Raw genomic sequence first — 18,684 nt, 5'->3', positions numbered from 1 at the left:
CGAAGAGATGCGTCTTCAATAAAGACTTAAAGGTTGAGACAAAGTCTTTGTCTCTCACATGGGTAGTCAGACCATTCCATAAAAATGTGTCAATTGCAGAATCTGGTTGCTCCCCATTACACACTACAGACCAACACATATTCTTTACATAAACAACATAGGAATCACTACAAAACTTATGTATGACCTCTTATACACTATATTATGCCCAGCCTTTGTAACTTTGGTTTTCCTAGATATGGCTACTATATTATGATCACTACATCTGATGAATTTGGATACTGCTTTAAAGCAAATTTCTGCAGCATTAGTAAAGATTTGATCAATACATGTTGAGTTCATTCATGTGCAGTTTGTAACTACCCTGGTAGGTTGACTGATAACCTGAACCAGATTGCAGGCACGGGTTACAGTTTTAAGCTTTTTCTTGAGTGGGCCAATTGATGAAAGCCAATCAATATTGAAATCATCCAGAAAATATACACCTCTGTTGATATCTCATACATTATCAAGCATTTCACACATGTTATCCAGATATTGACTGTTAGCACTTGGTGGTCTATAGCAGCTTCCCAAAACATTGGGCTTTAGGTGAGGCTGATGAACCTATAGCCATATTACTTCAACATTATTTAACATGATATCTTCTCTAAGCTTTACAGGAATGTGGTTCTGAATATAAACAGCAACACCTCCACCATTGGCGTTACTGTATTTTCTGTAGATGTAACAACCATGTATTGCTACCACTATCATCAAAGATATTATCTGAGTGAGTTTCAGAGATTGTCAGAATGTTACTAGCAAATGATTGATTTGATGAACCTTGTTTCTTAAGCTACATATGTTAATGTGGGCTATTTTTAGCACTTCTGGGATGCATGGTTGTTTTCATTGCTTTACTGGGAAGCTTAGCAGAAGTAGACATGCTCATGTTATTTATGTTAGTGGAGGGTGAGCTGCACACAATGGACTTCATGCTAGGGCACACCGACTCAGTTCTAACAGTATAACTGGTTCAAAGGCACATGATTACTGCATACAAAAGCTGTAAAATCAGCAGAGGCATTCAGGGCAGTTAGATGGAAATATATTAGGTTACTTACATTGTGTCTACCATTGCCCCTGGGATAATGTACATTTGCTGAAGCATTATGACAACTCAGCGACACAATGGTAGGGATGAACTGAACTGGGTTTGGGTCATTGATATGTCATTGTCTCAACACAGCTGTATAATCCTGTGAAAGGATCCTGGAACCTAAAAGATTTGGGTAGATCCCATCCTCTTTTTAAAACAAGCTTTGTTTCCAGAAGGTATCAAAATTGCCTATAAATGTTACCTCAACAGAGCTGCAATAGTCAAGTAGCCAGTTATGAAGGGCTAAAGGTCTGCTGAAACGTTCAATGCCACAATTTAGAGATGGCACAGGGCCAGATATTATGGGCCTTTGTTGGTGTCAAGCAGAGACCCAATCAGTTCTTTAAAATCCATCTTCAACTGTTCTGAGTTAACCTTCATAATGTCATTGAATACCACATGAACTATGATAGACACACTTTCCTGATACAGGTTTAAAATGTTTAGTGGATGGAGAAATCCACCCATTCCTAACCCTCAAACTATTCGCGGAACCTTTCACGGGCCCACGAGAAGCAGGATGGCTTGCTCTCGCAGATACTATAGTCTGCCTTTGGTTTCCACAACTTGGGACATAGTACCAGCGCTGATTGGAACAATCCTCTTGCTGTTCTCCGTCTACTCCACTACAAGATGGAGGAGGAGATGCAAATGGAGATGACTTCCTTGGCAGACAAGTTCCTGGTAGCACAGGCCATTCGGACAGGGACAGTTGACAAGGCAAAGACATCCATCAAGCCCGAGTGGCGTCCAGCCACAGGAGTTGAGAACAGGAAAGTTCCAATTTGCGTTTTCCCTATAAGTTCACGCAGAATTGAAATTTGCTTGCTCAGGATAGCAACCTCATTCCTGTAATCCTCGGCAAGCAAAAAATTGCAGCATTGAACTCCGGATTGTCAATAGCGTCCCAGATAAGAGCGTAATAAACACAGCTTCTACAGCGCTGGAAACGTTTGTAAGCTATTCCAGGCAAAGCGGGCTCCATTGCAACCTAGCTAACTACCTGGCTGGGTAACTAGCTAGCCGGCTAGCCGGTAAACATCCAGTCCAAACCAGCAGGTTTTGTCACAAACACTTATGAACAAAATAAAACTTCAGAAACGACATGCCGTAAGAACAGGTCAAGGCGCAGGATTTATCCAAGTTTGTGACAGAAACGAGCTTGCAGGGCACTATGGTGTTAAAAGCTGAGCTAGAGTCGATGAACATCATTCTCACGTAGGTATTCCTCTTGTCCAGGTGGTTAGCTAGGTGCAATGGCGATTGCATCATCCGTGGATCTGTTGGGGTGGTATGCAAATTGAAGTGAGTTAAGGGTGTTGTATGTATAGTTAAGGTGATATGGTCCTTGACTTTCAAAGTACTTCATGATCACAGAAGTGAGTGCTACCGAGCCGGCAGCTTTGCTTGGTTTAACACACTTGAACGTCCTACTCACGTTGGCTCCAGAGATCGGGAGCCCGCAGTCCTCGTGAGCAGCGGGGGCAATGTCGGTGACTCGGTGTTGTTTTCCTCGAAGCGGGCAAAAAAACTTGTTTTGCCTCTTTGATTGTCTTGCGGAGGTCGTAGGTGGTCTGTTTGTATTGGTACGTTTCCAGTTACCTTGCCTTGGTTAAATGCGTGTGGTTCGCACTTTCAGTTTCTTTGGTAATGCTGCCATCTAGCTGTGGTTTTTGTTTTGGGTATGTTCTAATAGTCACTGTAGAAACAACATTCTCTATGCACTTTCTGATGAACCCAGAGACAGAGTCAGTGTATTCGGCGATGTTATTCTCAGAGGCGGCATGAGCATATCCTAGTCTGCGTGATCAAAACATTTCTGTAGCTTGGTTTCCGATTGGTCAGACCAACGTTAAACAGACATCCTTAAATTTCCTTTGTTAAAGTCCCCGGCTAAAACAAATGCGGTATATGCTTTTTCCAATTTGTTCAAAGTCCCATGTCATTCTTTGAATGCCAGCGTGGTGTCAGCTTGTGGGGAGATATACACAGCCGTGATCCAAACAGCTGTGAATTCTCTCGGGAGATAATGGGGTCGGCATTTATCGTAAGGTATTCCAGGTCAGGGGAACAGAAACTCTTAAGGCGTTTGTGCGTTCTTACAATCACACAATGAGTTGTTGATCATGAAACATACTACTCCGCCTTTGTTTTTCCCCTGTCCTCGGATTGTACGGAAAACTTAGCAGGCTGTATAGCCTGATCAGGCACCTCCCCTGACATTCAAGTCTCTGTAAGGCATATTACATTAGTCACTCGTATCTCTCTGGTAGGAAATCCGCACTCTGGACAATAAATGTTGCGAGCTCAGAGACTGCACATTAGCAAGTATTGGACTAGGAAGCGTAGGGTGGTTTACCCTTTTCCTTAATGGGTCTAGTACTCTAGCTCGCCTTTCCCTTGTCCAGAAGTGCTTTTCCATCATAGGAAATAATACTAGAAACTTTTTGATCAAATAACGTTAAAAAAATCATACTAAAATAACCTAAGGACTGCAAAGTTGGTTGGGAGCTAGCAACAGAGCGACCAACATCGGCGACCTCTTGTTCACAGTGAATTGGGAGGGTGAGATTGAGATTACTTTTAGATACCGTATGGTGTAGGTTATCTGTCCTCATCCTGCTGACAATGGAGTGGAATGGCTATGTCACATTACAGTACAGGGATTGCACGTGTACTTCTCTCTATTACCAGCGGGGAGAAGTCTCTTTCTCCCCTTTCTCTACCTCACCCCCCCTCTTTCTTTCACACTCTCTCCATCTATCCACCCACTTTTTCCCTCTCATACAGTCCCTCTGTCTCTCTGATAGCCAGTGTTGGCTTATACCAGAAAATATTGGTGGATCTGGGGTGTTTAAACACGCAGCCAAGCTTTCAGGAGCTGGCAAATCATCTGGCGACCCCAATCAACTGGCATCGAATGCAGCTAGCTAGTTTAGCCTACTCAAACACAAGGCTCAAACAGAGAGGGATGCTATGTTAGCTAGCTGGCTATGTCTATCCAACATTGGAACTCTTCCAAATCAAGGTGATTGATTGCCTTGTTTTCCCTGGCTGGCACAGTTTGTGTGTTTAGAGTTGTGTCCAGCCTCTCCTCCTCTCACATCCCACAGGGTCCCCTCATCAGAACGCCCCCACACACACAAAATTGAAATGTTGCCTCTAAGCTCTGAAACACCAGGAAAGCCGCAGGGCCTGGCTATTGGGTCTGGCTTCGCTATTGTACCAGAAGCAGTCACAGTTGGCCATAAGTGTGAATTATTTATTGATTATAGTGCCAGAACCTGATCTTCAGATGTAGTTGCGTTCACTTACATATACAGTGTTTCTATGCCATTTTGCAGACGTTTTTATATAAAGCGACTTAGTCATGCTAGCTTACATTTTACGTATGGGTGGTCCCGGGAATCAAACCAACTACCCTGGCATTACATGTCCCATGCTCTACCAATCGAGCTACAAAGGACCACTTGTAAACATATTAAGTCTGTCAAAGCCCGTTAATCAAAGAGTATTAAGAGTGAATGGTAGAGCTTGAGCTGTCACTGGAATCGGGCTTCTAGGTACCCTGTGTTTTGTGTGTGCGCGCAAGGCCAAGCAGGTGTCGGGCTACAGTGCACAGGTAGGATGTGTTGAAAGTACAGTTCTGGGTGCCGAAGTGGAGTGGCCTGATTACAGTGCAACAACAGGCAAGGCAAGGTGACCTGGAGCAGTTTATTTGCACACAGGGAGTTGTGGATTCTGGCTATTTTTCCTCTCTCGTTCATCACCCTTCTCAATCACCCTCTGTCCATTTCTCTTTCCCTTGTCTGCCCTCTCGCTCATTTTTTGCTCCATATCTGTCCCTCTGACACCCTCTCTCGCTCATGATGGATTGTTTCCATCTCTCTCTTCTTCTTTTGTCCCTTTCTGAAACAGACTATCCCTCTCCCTCCTCCTCTCTTTCCCTGTCCCATTCTCCTTACACTGGCATGCCTCTCTTCTTCTCTCCCGTGCGGTGTGCTTCAGAGAGGGCAGCCTTCCCTATCTCCTTGGAGCAGGCGTGAGAGACCGGACACACTCTCCTCGACCCATGGTCCTTGGGAATAAACCTACCCAAATGTCATGCTGTTCTTAACCCAAAGTGAAATCAAACCCCAGACATCCTCCTCATTATCTTCTCTGAGCCACCACAGCGCACCGCACTACCAAATATTCATACCGAAAACTTTATCAAAGCCAATAACACAGATCTTTCTCCGCCTTCGTCTCCCCTCTTGCTCTGTCTGGAGCAGCAGGGGAGGGAAGAACGTGTGTCTCTCACTCATTCCATGTGAGGGAAAGAAAGGAGGAGGAAGAAGTTGTCCTGTTTCACTGAATTGGGACAGAGTAGGTTCTAAATATGCTGGGAAGAGAAGACATTGTGTCCTCGTCTCTTTTGATTCACTGTCGCCAGAGCCGAGTCTCAGTAGATAAGGTGACATTCACACTGGCTCTCTCTGGTGTGCTCTCTCGCTCTGTCTCTGTCGCTTTGTCTCTGTCGCTCTCTTTCTCACACACTTTTTCTTGTTCCACATATGAACACTTCCATACCTAATGTCACCAGTATTACACACACCTTACACATCATAAGTCCTTGCTAGGGCTTTTCCATGGCAAATAAAGCTTGGGAAATAAATACATATGGTGTTTTTCTTCTCTCAATGGCAAAATGTAATTTCAATGGAGTTTGATGGCGCATGGCGCTACATTGATTGGCACCCAGTTGTGATGTTGGATCCAGCAGCGGGCAGAAGATCTAATTTAACCAGACAGACACATACTGAAGTAATTAGAGGCACTTTCGTGCTGACAGTGGAGAAGGGCCAATTATGTTTTGTTAGCCAGGCAGGCAGGGCAGGGTGCTAGCTATCAGGCTGCATTGTGTTGTGTAACCAGCCAGTATCTTTTAATTAGCAGCTGAGTAAGTCTGAGGGAAGAACCAACCAGAACCAGCACACAGCGAGCAGTAGTTATGGACAGAGCCAGGACTAGGATCTCACTGCCCCAGGGCTTTGCCTTTTACTTTGGCCGGTCGAGTGTACACACACACACACACACACACACACACACACACACACACACACACACACACACACACACATACATACATACACAACTTTGATTGGAGATGCAGGCTGAATTAGATTGCGTCTCCCAGATGATCTTAAGCCAGTGGCTGTAACGGAGGAGACAATTGTTAATGCCCTCGTCATGCTCTCTCTAGCACTATCACTTCCTCTTTCTAGCTCTATCGCTCCCTCACTTCCTCTCTCTAGCTCTATCGCTCCCTCACTTCCTCTCTCTAGCGCTATCGCTCCCTCACTTCCTCTCTCTAGCTCTATTGCTCCCTCACTTCCTCTCTCTAGCTCCCTCACTTCCTCTCTCTAGCTCTATTGCTCCCTCTCTCTCTCTCTCTCTCTCTCTCTCTCTCTCTCTCTCTCTCTCTCTCTCTCTCTCTCTCTCTCTCTCTCTCTCTCTCTCTCTCTCTCTCTCTCGATCACTTCCTCTCTCTAGCTCTCGCTCCCTCACTTCCTCTCTCTCTCACTCCTCAGTACGCTCATTCTGAGAGGGAAGCCTTCAGATTTTCTTGCACTCGTTAAACTAGAAAAGGCCCAAGGTGCAGATCTGTCTGTCATTAATATGCCCTCTTTCCCCGCTCCTTTTCTCTCCTACGCTCATCCTCTCACTCTCTCTCTTTCCTTCTCTCTATCCTAGCCACAGCTGCCAAAGTTCCCAGTGGCCCCCGTTGTCTCTGTCCCCCCTCCGTTGGCTTCCAGAGCACCTGTGTACCCTGCTGATCAAAGACCCCCTGACGCCAATGCCTTCAAAAGCAAAGAGCCCCCCTCTTCCTCCCTCCTGCTACCCACCTCCTCATCCTCCTCTACCTCCAGAAGACCGGAGAAGGAGCGGGACAGAGCGAAAGGAGACAGAGACAAGAAGAAGAAGAAACACAAGAAGAGGTCACCGGCGAGATCGCGGTCTCGCTCCAAGTCGCGGTCCAAAACCAAGCACGCCCTGCCCAGCGCCTACAAAACAGTCCGCGGGTCTAGGTGAGTGGTCCAACCCCTATCCACAAAATAAACTCTCTCTCTCATCACAACATGGCCTTTACAGTGGAATAGGTGTTGTCATTTGGCCTGAGGCTCAGACATTTGAACATAATTAATTAACAGTACCTGATGCCTCTACCATGCCTACTGCCCAATAAGGAAGTGGCTTTCTGGCTGGCTGGCAGTATTCTTTTGCTGCGGCTTCACTATAGTGTGTCGGCTTCCTCTCTCTGTTTCCCGATGCCTCCACACACTCTCCAAGTTTTTAATCTCAATTGTTTTCTCCCCCTCCTCTCACTCTTTTTGGAAATCACGGCCAGTTTGTCATTATCAGCGGGTGGAGTTGTTGTAATTATGCCAGCCTCGTGTCATTCTGACAAACATAATGTAATTTCTCTGAGATTTAATCGTTTCTGCCCGAGGTTTTAAATCACTTACAGTATGTGAATTAAAGGGCTTAGAAGGGGGCCTCTGCTGAGCCTCGTGTCAGATATTTCACTCCTCTAATGTGCAAGCATGCCAAATTTCATCCCTTAATCTTCTTTTTTTTCTCCTCGACCGAGAAAGTCAAATAAAATACAGAAATCCTGGTTGCGGGAGAGTGAAATGGATCCCTGATAATGACCAGTCACAGAATCAGTCAGCGTTTTGATTTGTGTTGGGAGGCTGGAAGAGGTTATGAGCTTCGAACCTTTTACAGCGTAAAAAAAATATCAATCCCCAGCATCTTCCTTCCTAATCCTGAGAATGATGTCTTGGGAATGGAGCCTTCCTGCAGGTGGCTAGCTGGCTGCATATATGTTTTGTGTATCCCAAGTAGCACCCTGGGAAAAAGTAGTGCAATGTTTAGGGAATAGGGCCCTGGTCAAAAGTAGTGCACTATATAGGGAATAGGGTGTCCTTTGAGAGGCAGCCTGTCTGTCTGGGTCTCGGGGGTGACAACCGAGTTAAGCTGGCAGCTCACTCTCCTCGTGTCCTTTCTCCCCCTCCTCTCCAGCTCTGTTAGTGACACGCTGAGTGCTGTCAAATACTGAAAGGATTACACACACACACGCATGTCTCTGACCCTGTCATAACTGTCCATCACACTCATACAGAGAGAGAGAGGATATTGGTGTCATGCTGCTCGACACCATTAGCCCTTAGCAGTCCAATGGACCTCGCTCTCTCTCTCTCTCCCCCCTTCCTTCCTTGTGGTTAATGAGGACCCTGGCTGTGACACGGGGGGAGTTTCCCCCCTCGTTAACTCGTCAGCTGCTCGTCATTAACTGGCCTACTACTTTCCCACCATCTCCCTTTCTCTCTCTCTTCCCCGCCTCCCTCCTACCCCTCCCTCCTCCTCTCTGTCCATCATCTGCATCCTATCTTAGTCTCAAGGTCAACTCTGTCCTGTCAGCCCTCTGACATTGTCTGTAGTCATTGACAGGTCTGTCCTGCCCCCATGCTTAGCCCCTGCGCCCTTGCTCCACCTCTGGGGTTTAATTGGGGCCCTTTGCCCCGGGGGAAGTCTAAGATCATTACCAGTGGAGTGTAGAGGCTCCCGTGGGCCCCTGAAGGGCCAGGATGGGGTTAACAACATCCATACAGGACAGATGATAAGGTAGGAGATTTGGGGATGGATGGGAAAGAGCAGCCACTACGAGTCCTAAGGATGCATCCCAAATGACACCCTATTCCCTATAGGCCCTGATCAAAAGTAGTGCACTAGAAAGGGTAGTGCCGTTTGGGGTATAGTCTCGATGTGGACAGAACTCATCCAATTTGCTCTTTAAAGTGTCTCTTTGATGGAGGTTTGGAGTCATTGATCATATGCTCTGGTACTCTGCTCAGGCTAAGTGTATGTAGATTTTCCCCTGAATTTTAAATGACCCTCTACCCCTTCCTCTGACAACTTCCTTTTTGCTCACTTTGTGACCTCTTCAGCCCCTATTGCAGAGGATGACCTCTCTGTTTGTGTTTATCCTCGGGCCAAATTGGCTTTCTTCCAGCGGTCCACTGTGTCCCCGGCTGCAAAGTACTTTTTAAACGGCTCCATTAGATCACGTTTTCATCTGTGTGTGGCCAGTTTGTGTGTGTGCGTTAAATATGTTTCTATGTGGCTCAGTGAGAGTGGATCCAGACATGCACATACGCTAGTGTTCTTAAATAAACGCTCATTTGTAGCTGGTTGGTGGGGGGAGGGGGTTGCCTTTAAATCAGGGGAAATGTGATTGTTTTTGTTATTATTGTGTGAGTCATTTGGTGTGGTTGTTGCTCTTGGCAGTGGGATGTGAAACGGCTGAACCACCATGGTACTGGCGTAATGGCTGTCCTGTATTATAAAGAGGGAGAGAGAGGAGCCTGTGATTTAACCACTCTGTAGACACTCGGGTTGTGCCTCAAATTGCAACCTATTCCTTATATAGTGCAGTACTTTTGACCAGTGCTTTGTGCACTCTATAAGGAATAACGGACCATTTAGAACACAGCCACTGACATTTACATAGTGGCCTCTTGTCCTCCCTTAATATGTCCAATTTAATGGAGAGTGATCTTAACTGGAGCAACAGAGGGTAACAAGTACAATTTAACTTAGTTTTTTAACCAAATCTGTATTTTGGATGTTATAGAAGTTACCGGACACTTTTTTGCTGGTGCGATTTGGTTTTGAGAAACGTAACCCACCAGCGATAGACTTCCTCATGCTCATTCTGCAGTTTCAGGGGCACAGATAAAATATGAACAAACGCTCCAACAACACCCAGCCACTACTTCTCTGCGTAGCCCACGCATGTGCACACAAAACAAATATCACTTGAGTCCAACAAAATAGAATATTATAACGTTGTGGATGAAGATCAGAATGACACAATGTCGTGTGAACCTTTGTCAATGCTTTATCTGTGCCCCTGCAACTGCAGAACAAGCTTGTGGAAGTCTATCGATGGTGGGGTACGTTTCTCAAAACCAAGTGAAATCACAGAAAATTGACCGGACACTTCCATAACATGCTATTTACTACCAAAACACAGATGTGGTTAACCTTTTAGACCGGAATAGAATTCCAGAATGCTGCTGTAGATTGTCTTGAAAATGATCAGTAATCTCATTTTGTCACACATTTAAAACAGACAGACATAACTCAAAAACGTAATTTGTTCTAAGTTTTAGTTTTAAAGAACACAACCTCAATAGAAATAACACTCATTTTGTCTTCCATTGTCTAAAGACACTATCAAAAAACAATTAACACTCAACACAACAAAAACCCCTAGAATACATTTGACTAAATGATTTACTCAGAATGTACCAAGTATAATATATTATACGTATAAATATTATTTACATTAAAATAAAAATGTTTTCCAAAATGTGAACAGAGGACTATATTCAGAAAGTATTTCAAAACCCACACAAAGTAGGCTATGTACAAATGCAAACAGCTATTCAGAAACTATTTCAAAATGTAGATTGAGAGACAACAAATGTTGAAATAGTAACCTGCATTGACAATAATTCACTGAATGCAATTAGAGTCATATAGAGAAGGTACAAACACAACTGTTAGAGACAATTTTCCCATATTTCACACTGCCACTTTAGTGTTTGCATTTAGCCTACAATATCTCATGGTACTGCTGGAAGCACGTCACTTTTCTTGCCTGTGCCTGACAGACTAACTAGTAATAGCAAGCAGCTTGGGTGATTTCCATATGAATTATATCGGTAGAAACAAGACAAAACAACCAACAGCCTAACATGGCAACTATTTCCATGAGACACAGAGCAATCATTCAAGCTTCACCTCTGATGTGCTTGCCAAGTGATCATGACAGGACTTGCTAATCGGACAGCTATTCCCCAAGTTTCACAGCATCTAACATCGACAACACCAAACATATCTGCTCTTTACTTATTTCACTCACCTCGACATCATCGCTTTTCAAAGTGCAAGGACGTGTCTGAATCCGTATCACCAACCACTATACTATAGATACTATAGATATACTATAGATACAGCCTCTGTCACAGTGAAAACGTTTTCTGCTTCGGCGCCTTCATTTTGACTAATGAAGTTTTAAAAAATCTAATGATATTCTGTTTCCTGTTTCTGGTTGATGATAACAGCTACGTGAATACGACAGCAGGTTGTTTGCAAGTTCACTTTGCGATATAGAAACATATAGTATTGTTTGAAAAACAAGGCCGTTCGCGAGCTATATATATATATATATATATATATATATATATATATATATATATATATATATATATATATATATATATATATATATATATATATATATATTTTTTTTTTTTTATTTTTTTTTAACGCCAGTTGATGGCCGCTATGGGTTCTGAAGAGTAAACAAGTGAAAAGTGGTCAACTCTACTTAATAAGTGGAGACTCAGAACTGTTTAAAAATATTTTTTTCTTTGCTCTCCATCTCAATATAGTAACTATGAGCACACCCATGAACAGTACTCTGATTGGTAATAATACTGAGAGGTGGGTAGAGCAGTTGATGTCAGAGTACAGGGCAGGGGGGAATAGGCTGGGGCGTGGAAGGTCAGCCCCAGAGACCAGCTGCTGGTTAAAGCAGCAGATTGTAAAAAATTGGCAATTTCCCTCCGATTGAGTATTTCACACCCTCCATCTCTCCTCAGTGGTCTCAGTGCTTCACCACTAGAGAAAAGCTAGTTTGGCCTCAGGCACTGGGGAAAATACTGCATATTTCAGTTTATGTTGCTTTGAGTTTTCCTCTCCGTCCTTCCATCTGTGTTCCCTCTTCCCACCTCTCCCTCCCTCTTTCTTTCTCTCTCACTCCCCCCCTTCTCTTCTCCCCCCTGTCTCTCTCTCCCTCCTTCCATCTCTGTGTTCATCTCTCATTCCCTGTGTCTGTCTGCAGGTCTCGTTCCAGGTCCCCTGGGAGGAAGAACAGGGGGGACAGCAGGGCTCGCTCGTCTGAGAGGAGGGGTAAGGAGAGGGAGCGCTACGGCCCTGCCGCCTGTCGCCTTGGCAACAACCTCACTCTGGCCAGGAGGCACCCCAGATCCAGGTAGATAGGGCTGGGAACCTTGGAAACAGTCATAAAGGGGGAACAGTGGGACAATGCTGTGAGAGAACTACATTTCTCTATTCAATGTAGCAGTTTGAGCTCCAGCAGCTCAGTGACTGTCTGTTTTGTGTCTCAATCCATTACTTCCTGAAAGGGTTTGGGCAGTTTCACCATGTCTCTCTCTCTCTATCCCTCTCCCTGTGCTCCAGGTCCCCTCATGAGAAGAGGAAGAGTAAGAGTTCTAGGGGCCAGCTCCAGAACAAGGGCTCCTCCTGTTCCCCCTCCACATCCCCCGGCAGAGCCAAGAAGTCCCCAAGCGCCTCCCCTCCCACAAGCCCCACCTCCAGCCTTTCCAGGTAAAGCACCCTACCTCACCTGGCTGTTTATTAGGGCTGTCCCCAACTTTAAAAAATCTTGATCGACCACGGGTCGTCTGTTCTTTCGACCAATCGATTGGTCTACATTTTGAAACATGTATTTTTCCATATATTAACACATCCGATGTGTTTTAATCAAATCAACTACATGACATGACCAAATGTATGTGGACATCTGCTCGTCTAATACCTCATTCCAAAATCATGGGCATTAATATGGAGTTGGTCCTGCCTTTGCTGCTATAATAGCCTCCACTCTTTTGGTAAGAATTTCCACCAGATGTTGGAACATTGCTGCAGGCACTTGCTTCCATTTTGTCACAACAGTAGTAATGATGTCAGGGACTGGTTAGGCCTGGCTCGCAGTCAGCGTTCCAATTCATCTTAAAGGTGTTCAATGGGGTTGAGGTCAGGGCTCTGTGCAGGCCAGTCAAGTTCTTCCACACCGATCTCGACAAACCATTTCTGTATGGACCTCGCTTTGTGCACAGGGGCATTGTCATGCTGAAACAGGAAAGAGCCTTCCCCAAACTGTTGCCACAAAGTTGGAAGCACAGAATCGTCTAGAATGTCATTGTATGCTGTAGCATTGAGATTTCCATTCACTGGAACTAAGGGGCCTAGCCTAAACCATGAAAAACAGCCCCAGACCATTATTCCTCCTCCACCAAACTTTACAGTTGACACTATGCATTGGGGCAGGTAGCATTCTCCTGGCATCTGCCAAACCCAGATTTGTCCGTCGGACTGCCAGATGGTGACGCGTGATTCATCACTCCAGAGAACACATTGTCCACATACTTTTGTATATTGTGTATATTCACTGAGCTTGTCTGATGCTTTAAGCACACTGTTTGATTAAATAATTAAGACACACAAATGACTAGTGGGAGTCCAACCAGCTATTGATTTGATTGTGCAAGTTCCGGGATCAGACTTGCTGTGTTTAAAAAAATAAAAGACAGCAAGTGACTGACTAGCACCCATTGTGTGTCTCTCCTCCCTGCTACGGCACCACCACAGAACATCAAAGTGTGAATCTGCAACATAATTATAGCCATTTCTGACTGAAAAGTTCTGTTACTGAAATCCCTCATTTGTTTAGGGGAAACGTTCCCTCAACCCTTGCTCTCTTTACGTGACACATGTATGCATCACATGCACGTGACCTATTCGCACGGGACTAGTACTACTAGACAGCGTTGGTTATGTAATTATTACTCCAAAATATATATTAGCAATCTGAGGTATGTCGTAATTTCCTCCCAGCCTTCAGATGTGAGATAAACCACATCAAGTGTAACTGGACTGTTTAAGTCTATGGATGAAAAGGTAAACTTATCATTTCCAAACATTTAGGTCAGTTGTATGCAGCTTTGTGGTCTATTAACTGAAAGGGTTGCATTAAATGGGCTCAATATTTTTTGCTGGAGCATTTGGCAATATTCAATTAATATGCAATAAACATACAGTACCAGTCAAAAGTTTGGACACACCAACTCATTCAACGGTTTTCCTTTATTTTTACTATTTTCTACATTGTAGAATAGTAGTGAAGACGTCAAAACTGTGAAATAACACAAATGGAATCATGTAGTAACCAAAAAAGTGTTAAACAAATCAAAATATATTTTATATTTCAGATTTTTCAAAGTAGCCACACTTTGCCTTAATGACAGCTTTGCACACTCTTGACATTCTCTCAACCAGCTTCATGAGGAATGCTTTTCCAACAATCTTGAAGGTTCCCACATATGCTGAGCACTTGTTGGCTGCTTTTCCTTCACTCTGTGGTCCAACTCATCCCAAACCATTTTAATTGGGTTGAGCTCGGGTGATTGAGGAGACCAGGTCAACTGATGCAGCAGCATCATTCTCCCTCTTGGTCAAATAGCCCTTACACAGCCTGGTGGTGTGTTTTGGGTCATTGTCCTGTTGAAAAACAAATGATAGTCCCATAGTCCCACATAGTCCCGCAAACCAGATGGGATGGCATATCGCTGCAGAATTCTGTGGTAGCCATGCTGGTTAAGTGTGCCTTGAATTCTAAATAAATCACAGACCGTGTCAACAGCAAAGCACCATCACACCACCTCATCCGTGCCTCATGGTGGGAACCACACATGCGGAGATAATCTGTGTACCTACTCTGCTTCTCACAAAGACACAGCAGTTGGATCCAAAAATCTCAAATTTGGACTCATCAGACCAAAGGACAGATTTCCACCAGTCTAATGCCCATTGCTGATGTTTCTTGACCCAAGCAAGTCTCTTCTTATTATTGGTGTCCTTTAGTAGTGGTTTATTCGCAGAAATTCGACCATGAAGGCCTGATTCACGCAGTCTTCTCTGAACAGTTGATGTTGAGATGTGTATTTTGCTTGAACTCTGTGAAACATTTATTTGGTCTGAAATCTGAGGTGCAGTTAACTATAATGAACTTGTCCTCTGCAGCAGAGGTAACTCAGGGTCTTCTTTTCCTGTGGCGTTTCTCATAAGAGCCAGTTTCATCATAGCGCTTGATGGTTTTTGCAACTGCACTTGAAGAAACTTTGAAAGTTCTTGACATTTTCTGGATTGACTGGCCTTCATGTCTTAAAGTAATGATGGCCTGTCATTTCTCTCTGCTCATTTGAGCTGTTTTTGCCATATTATGGACTTAGTCTTTTACCAAATAGGGCTATCTTCTGTATACCACCCCTACCTTTTCACAACCACAACTGATTGGCTCAAACACATTAAGAAGGAAAGAAATTCCACAGATTGACTTTTCACAAGGCACACCTGTTAATTGAAATGCATTCCAGGTGACTACCTCATGAAGCTGGTTGAGAAAACGCCAAGAGTGCCTTTTTTTTTTTTTTTTTTTACTTTTTTGCTTACTACATGATTCCATATGTGTTATTTCAGAATGTTGATCACTTCACTATTGTTCTACAATGTAAAAAATAATGAAAAACCCTGGAATGAGTTGGTGTCCAAACCTTTGGCTGGTACGATATATATTTGCTACTGCTCGACAAAAAAAGAATCTTGGTCGACCAACAGCCTATCAACCAAACAATCAACCAGTTGAATAAATGGGGTCAGCCCTATGTCCATTATCTTGTCTACACACTTTTTATCTGATTTTATTCATTTACATTTACACTGAAAACGTTTTACATGAAACATAGAAAAACACAAATGCAAGTGAAATGCTCTCACTGCGGAGCCCTGACCACCTGCCAACATGGCTGGTGAAATAGACATCTTATTCATCATTGACAAAATGTACCCACAGGTGACAGGTGTTAACATGAGGCCCTGTCTCCATCCCTCCCAGCCACTAAACTCCCTCTCACTTTATTCTCGCTCTCTTTTCTCTCTATCTCCCTCTCTCTCTATTAACCCTTCTAACTATTTTTCTCTCCCCCTCTCTCTCCCCCCACCCCCTGTCTCCCTCCGTCTGTCTCTCCCCCCTCCCTCCCCGTCTGTCTCCTCGTCTGTCTGTCTCTCTCTCTCTCTCTACCTGTGTCTCTCTCTCGCTCTCTCCCTCTCTCTTTAGGGACGGCTCACAGGAGAAAGATAACCAAGTTCCCTCAGCCAATGTCTCCTCCATGCAGTCCAAAATCACTCAGGTACCTCTTCTTCACTGTCTCACTGTACAGTGCCTTCGGAAAGTATTCAGACCCCTTGACTTTTTCCACATTTTGTTATGTTACAGCCTTAATCTAAAAATGTATTACTTTTTTTTTTTCCTCAGCAATCTACACATAATACCCCATAAAGACAAAGCTAAAACAGGTTTGTAGAAACATAGGCAAATGTATTAAAAATAAAACAAAGAAATACCTTATTTACGTAAGTATTGATTGGACATGATTTGGAAAGGCACACACGTGTCTATATAAGGTCCCACAGTTGACAGTGCATGTCAGAGCAAAACCCAAGCCATGAAGTCGAAAGAATTGTCTGTAGAGCTCCGAGACAGGATTGTGTCGAGGCACAGATCTGGGGAAGGGTGTCAAAAAATGTCTGCAGCATTGAAGGTCCCCAAGAAAGATTCTCTGGTCTGATGAAACCAGGATTTAACTTTTTGGCCTGAATGCCAAGCGTCACATCTGGAGGAAACCTGACACCATCCCTACAGTGAAGCATGGTGGTGCCAGCATCATGCTCTGGGGATGTTTTTCAGTGGCAGGGACTGGGAGACTAGTCCGGATCGAGGCAAAGATGAACGGAGCAAAGTACAGAGAGATCCTTGATGAAGGTTCACCTTCCAACAGGACAATGACCCTAAGCACACAGCCAAGACAAGTCTCAATGTCATTGAGTGGCCCACCTAGATCCCAGACTTGAACCCAATCGAACATCTCTGAAGAGACCTAGAAATAGCTGTGTGGCAATGCTCTCCATCCAATCTGACAGAGCTTGAGATGATCTTCGGAGAAGAATGGGAGAAACTCCCCAAATACAGGTGTGCCAAGCTTGTAATGTCATGCCCAAGAAGACTTGATGCTGTCAAAGGTGCTTCAGCAAAGTACTGAGTAAAGGGTCTGAATACTTATGTTAATGTGATATTTCAGGGGGGGGGGTTCTTTGTCATTATGGGGAATTGTGTGTAGATTGATGAGGGGAAAAACTATTTAATCAGTTTTAAAATAAGGCTGTAACCTAACAAAATGTGGAAAAAGTTAAGGGGTCTGAATACTTTCCGAATGCACTGTATGTATATTAACATGGGCCCATATTCACAAAGTATGACAGAGTATGAGTTCTGATCTAGGATGAGGACTCCCCTGTCCATATAATCTTATATGCTACCTGTCCCAGACCTGCTGTTTTCAACTCTCTAGAGACAGCCGGAGCGGTAGAGATACTCTTAATGATCGGCTATGAAAAGCCAACTGACATTTACTCCTGAGGTGCTGACCTGTTGCACCCTCGACAACTACTGTGATTATTATTATTTGACCATGCTGGTCATTTATGAACATTTGAACATCTTGACCATGTTCTGTTATAATCTCCACCCGGCACAGCCAGAAAAGGACTGGCCACCCCTCATAGCCTGGTTCCTCTCTAGGGTTCTTCCTAGGTTTTGTCCTTTCTAGGGAGTTTTTCCTAGCCACCGTGCTTCTACACCTGCATTGCTTACTGTTTGGGGTTTTAGGCTGGGTTTCTGTACAGCACTTTGAGATATCAGCTGATGTAAGAAGGGCTATATAAATACATTTGATTTGATATTCATTAGGATCTTAAAGGTAGAACTGATCCTAGATCAGCATTCCTATTCTGAGACACTTTGTGAATACAGGCCCAGATGTCCTAGCATGTATTCCATAAAGCACATTACAGTAGGGTGTTGTACAGGTACTCCATATCTCTCATTATGACATGTGCACAAAGCACAGCAGTTCAGAATCAGCTCATTGTTAGCTGGGATGTACACAGGGACTGTGGTTCCAAGGATAGTCGGCCCTTGTGGCAGCAGCATTATACAGAACACACAGCTCAGAGATTTCAGGACACTGATCCCAGCACAGATTACATCATTTCTATCTTCAATCTCTGTGGGCTCAGAGCAGCTGATCTCTGAACTCAGGTCAGATTTTACATTTAACATTCCTCCTCTGTGTTCAGTAATGTGCACATAGGCGTTTTATTTGTTGTGTTTATTTCCCTGTTCTGGTGTTTCTGGCTCTCTCATCTCTCTCGTGACTTTATGTGCGCAGCAGCAGCTGACAGCTGAGGAGAGCTAGTTTACATTACAGAGGCTTTCATCTCCAGAAGAGAGAAAAAGAGGATCAACTCTTCCCCGAAAGTCCTGACTTTAACATATTACGCAATCACCCCCTCTACTAGTCACTCCTCTGGTAAGCTGTTGGGTTGGAGAGAGAGAGGTTCTCGTCTAGGGTAGGATCACACTGCCTGTTCACCAACAGGGCTATGAGTCAGGAATAGGGAGGTTGTTATATGAGATCTATGAGGGAAGCCATAATGTAAAGTAGACCATTAGAGAGAGAGATTGGAGTTGTAAAACCATACGTTTGAAATAACTTAAAAGCTTAAAT

General features: G+C 44.1%; 1 protein-coding gene across 3 annotated transcripts in view; it reads left to right on the top strand.

Annotated features, from left to right (window-relative positions):
• Nucleotides 1-18,684, top strand: part of LOC139408582 (splicing factor, suppressor of white-apricot homolog) — a 132,116-nt gene that overhangs the window by 101,059 nt on the left and 12,373 nt on the right. For all 3 annotated transcript variants that reach the window (XM_071152646.1, XM_071152645.1, XM_071152647.1), the window contains exons 14-17: nt 6,878-7,212; nt 12,102-12,251; nt 12,461-12,607; nt 16,176-16,248. In XM_071152646.1, coding sequence (XP_071008747.1) covers nt 6,878-7,212; nt 12,102-12,251; nt 12,461-12,607; nt 16,176-16,248 — 705 coding nt within the window. The remainder of the gene's footprint in view (nt 1-6,877; nt 7,213-12,101; nt 12,252-12,460; nt 12,608-16,175; nt 16,249-18,684) is intronic.

Source organism: Oncorhynchus clarkii, chromosome 5, assembly GCF_045791955.1.
Source record: "Oncorhynchus clarkii lewisi isolate Uvic-CL-2024 chromosome 5, UVic_Ocla_1.0, whole genome shotgun sequence".
Taxonomy (NCBI): Eukaryota; Metazoa; Chordata; class Actinopteri; order Salmoniformes; family Salmonidae; genus Oncorhynchus; species Oncorhynchus clarkii.
Note: the sequence above shows the minus strand (reverse complement) of the source record. Positions and strands in the feature narration are given on the sequence as shown.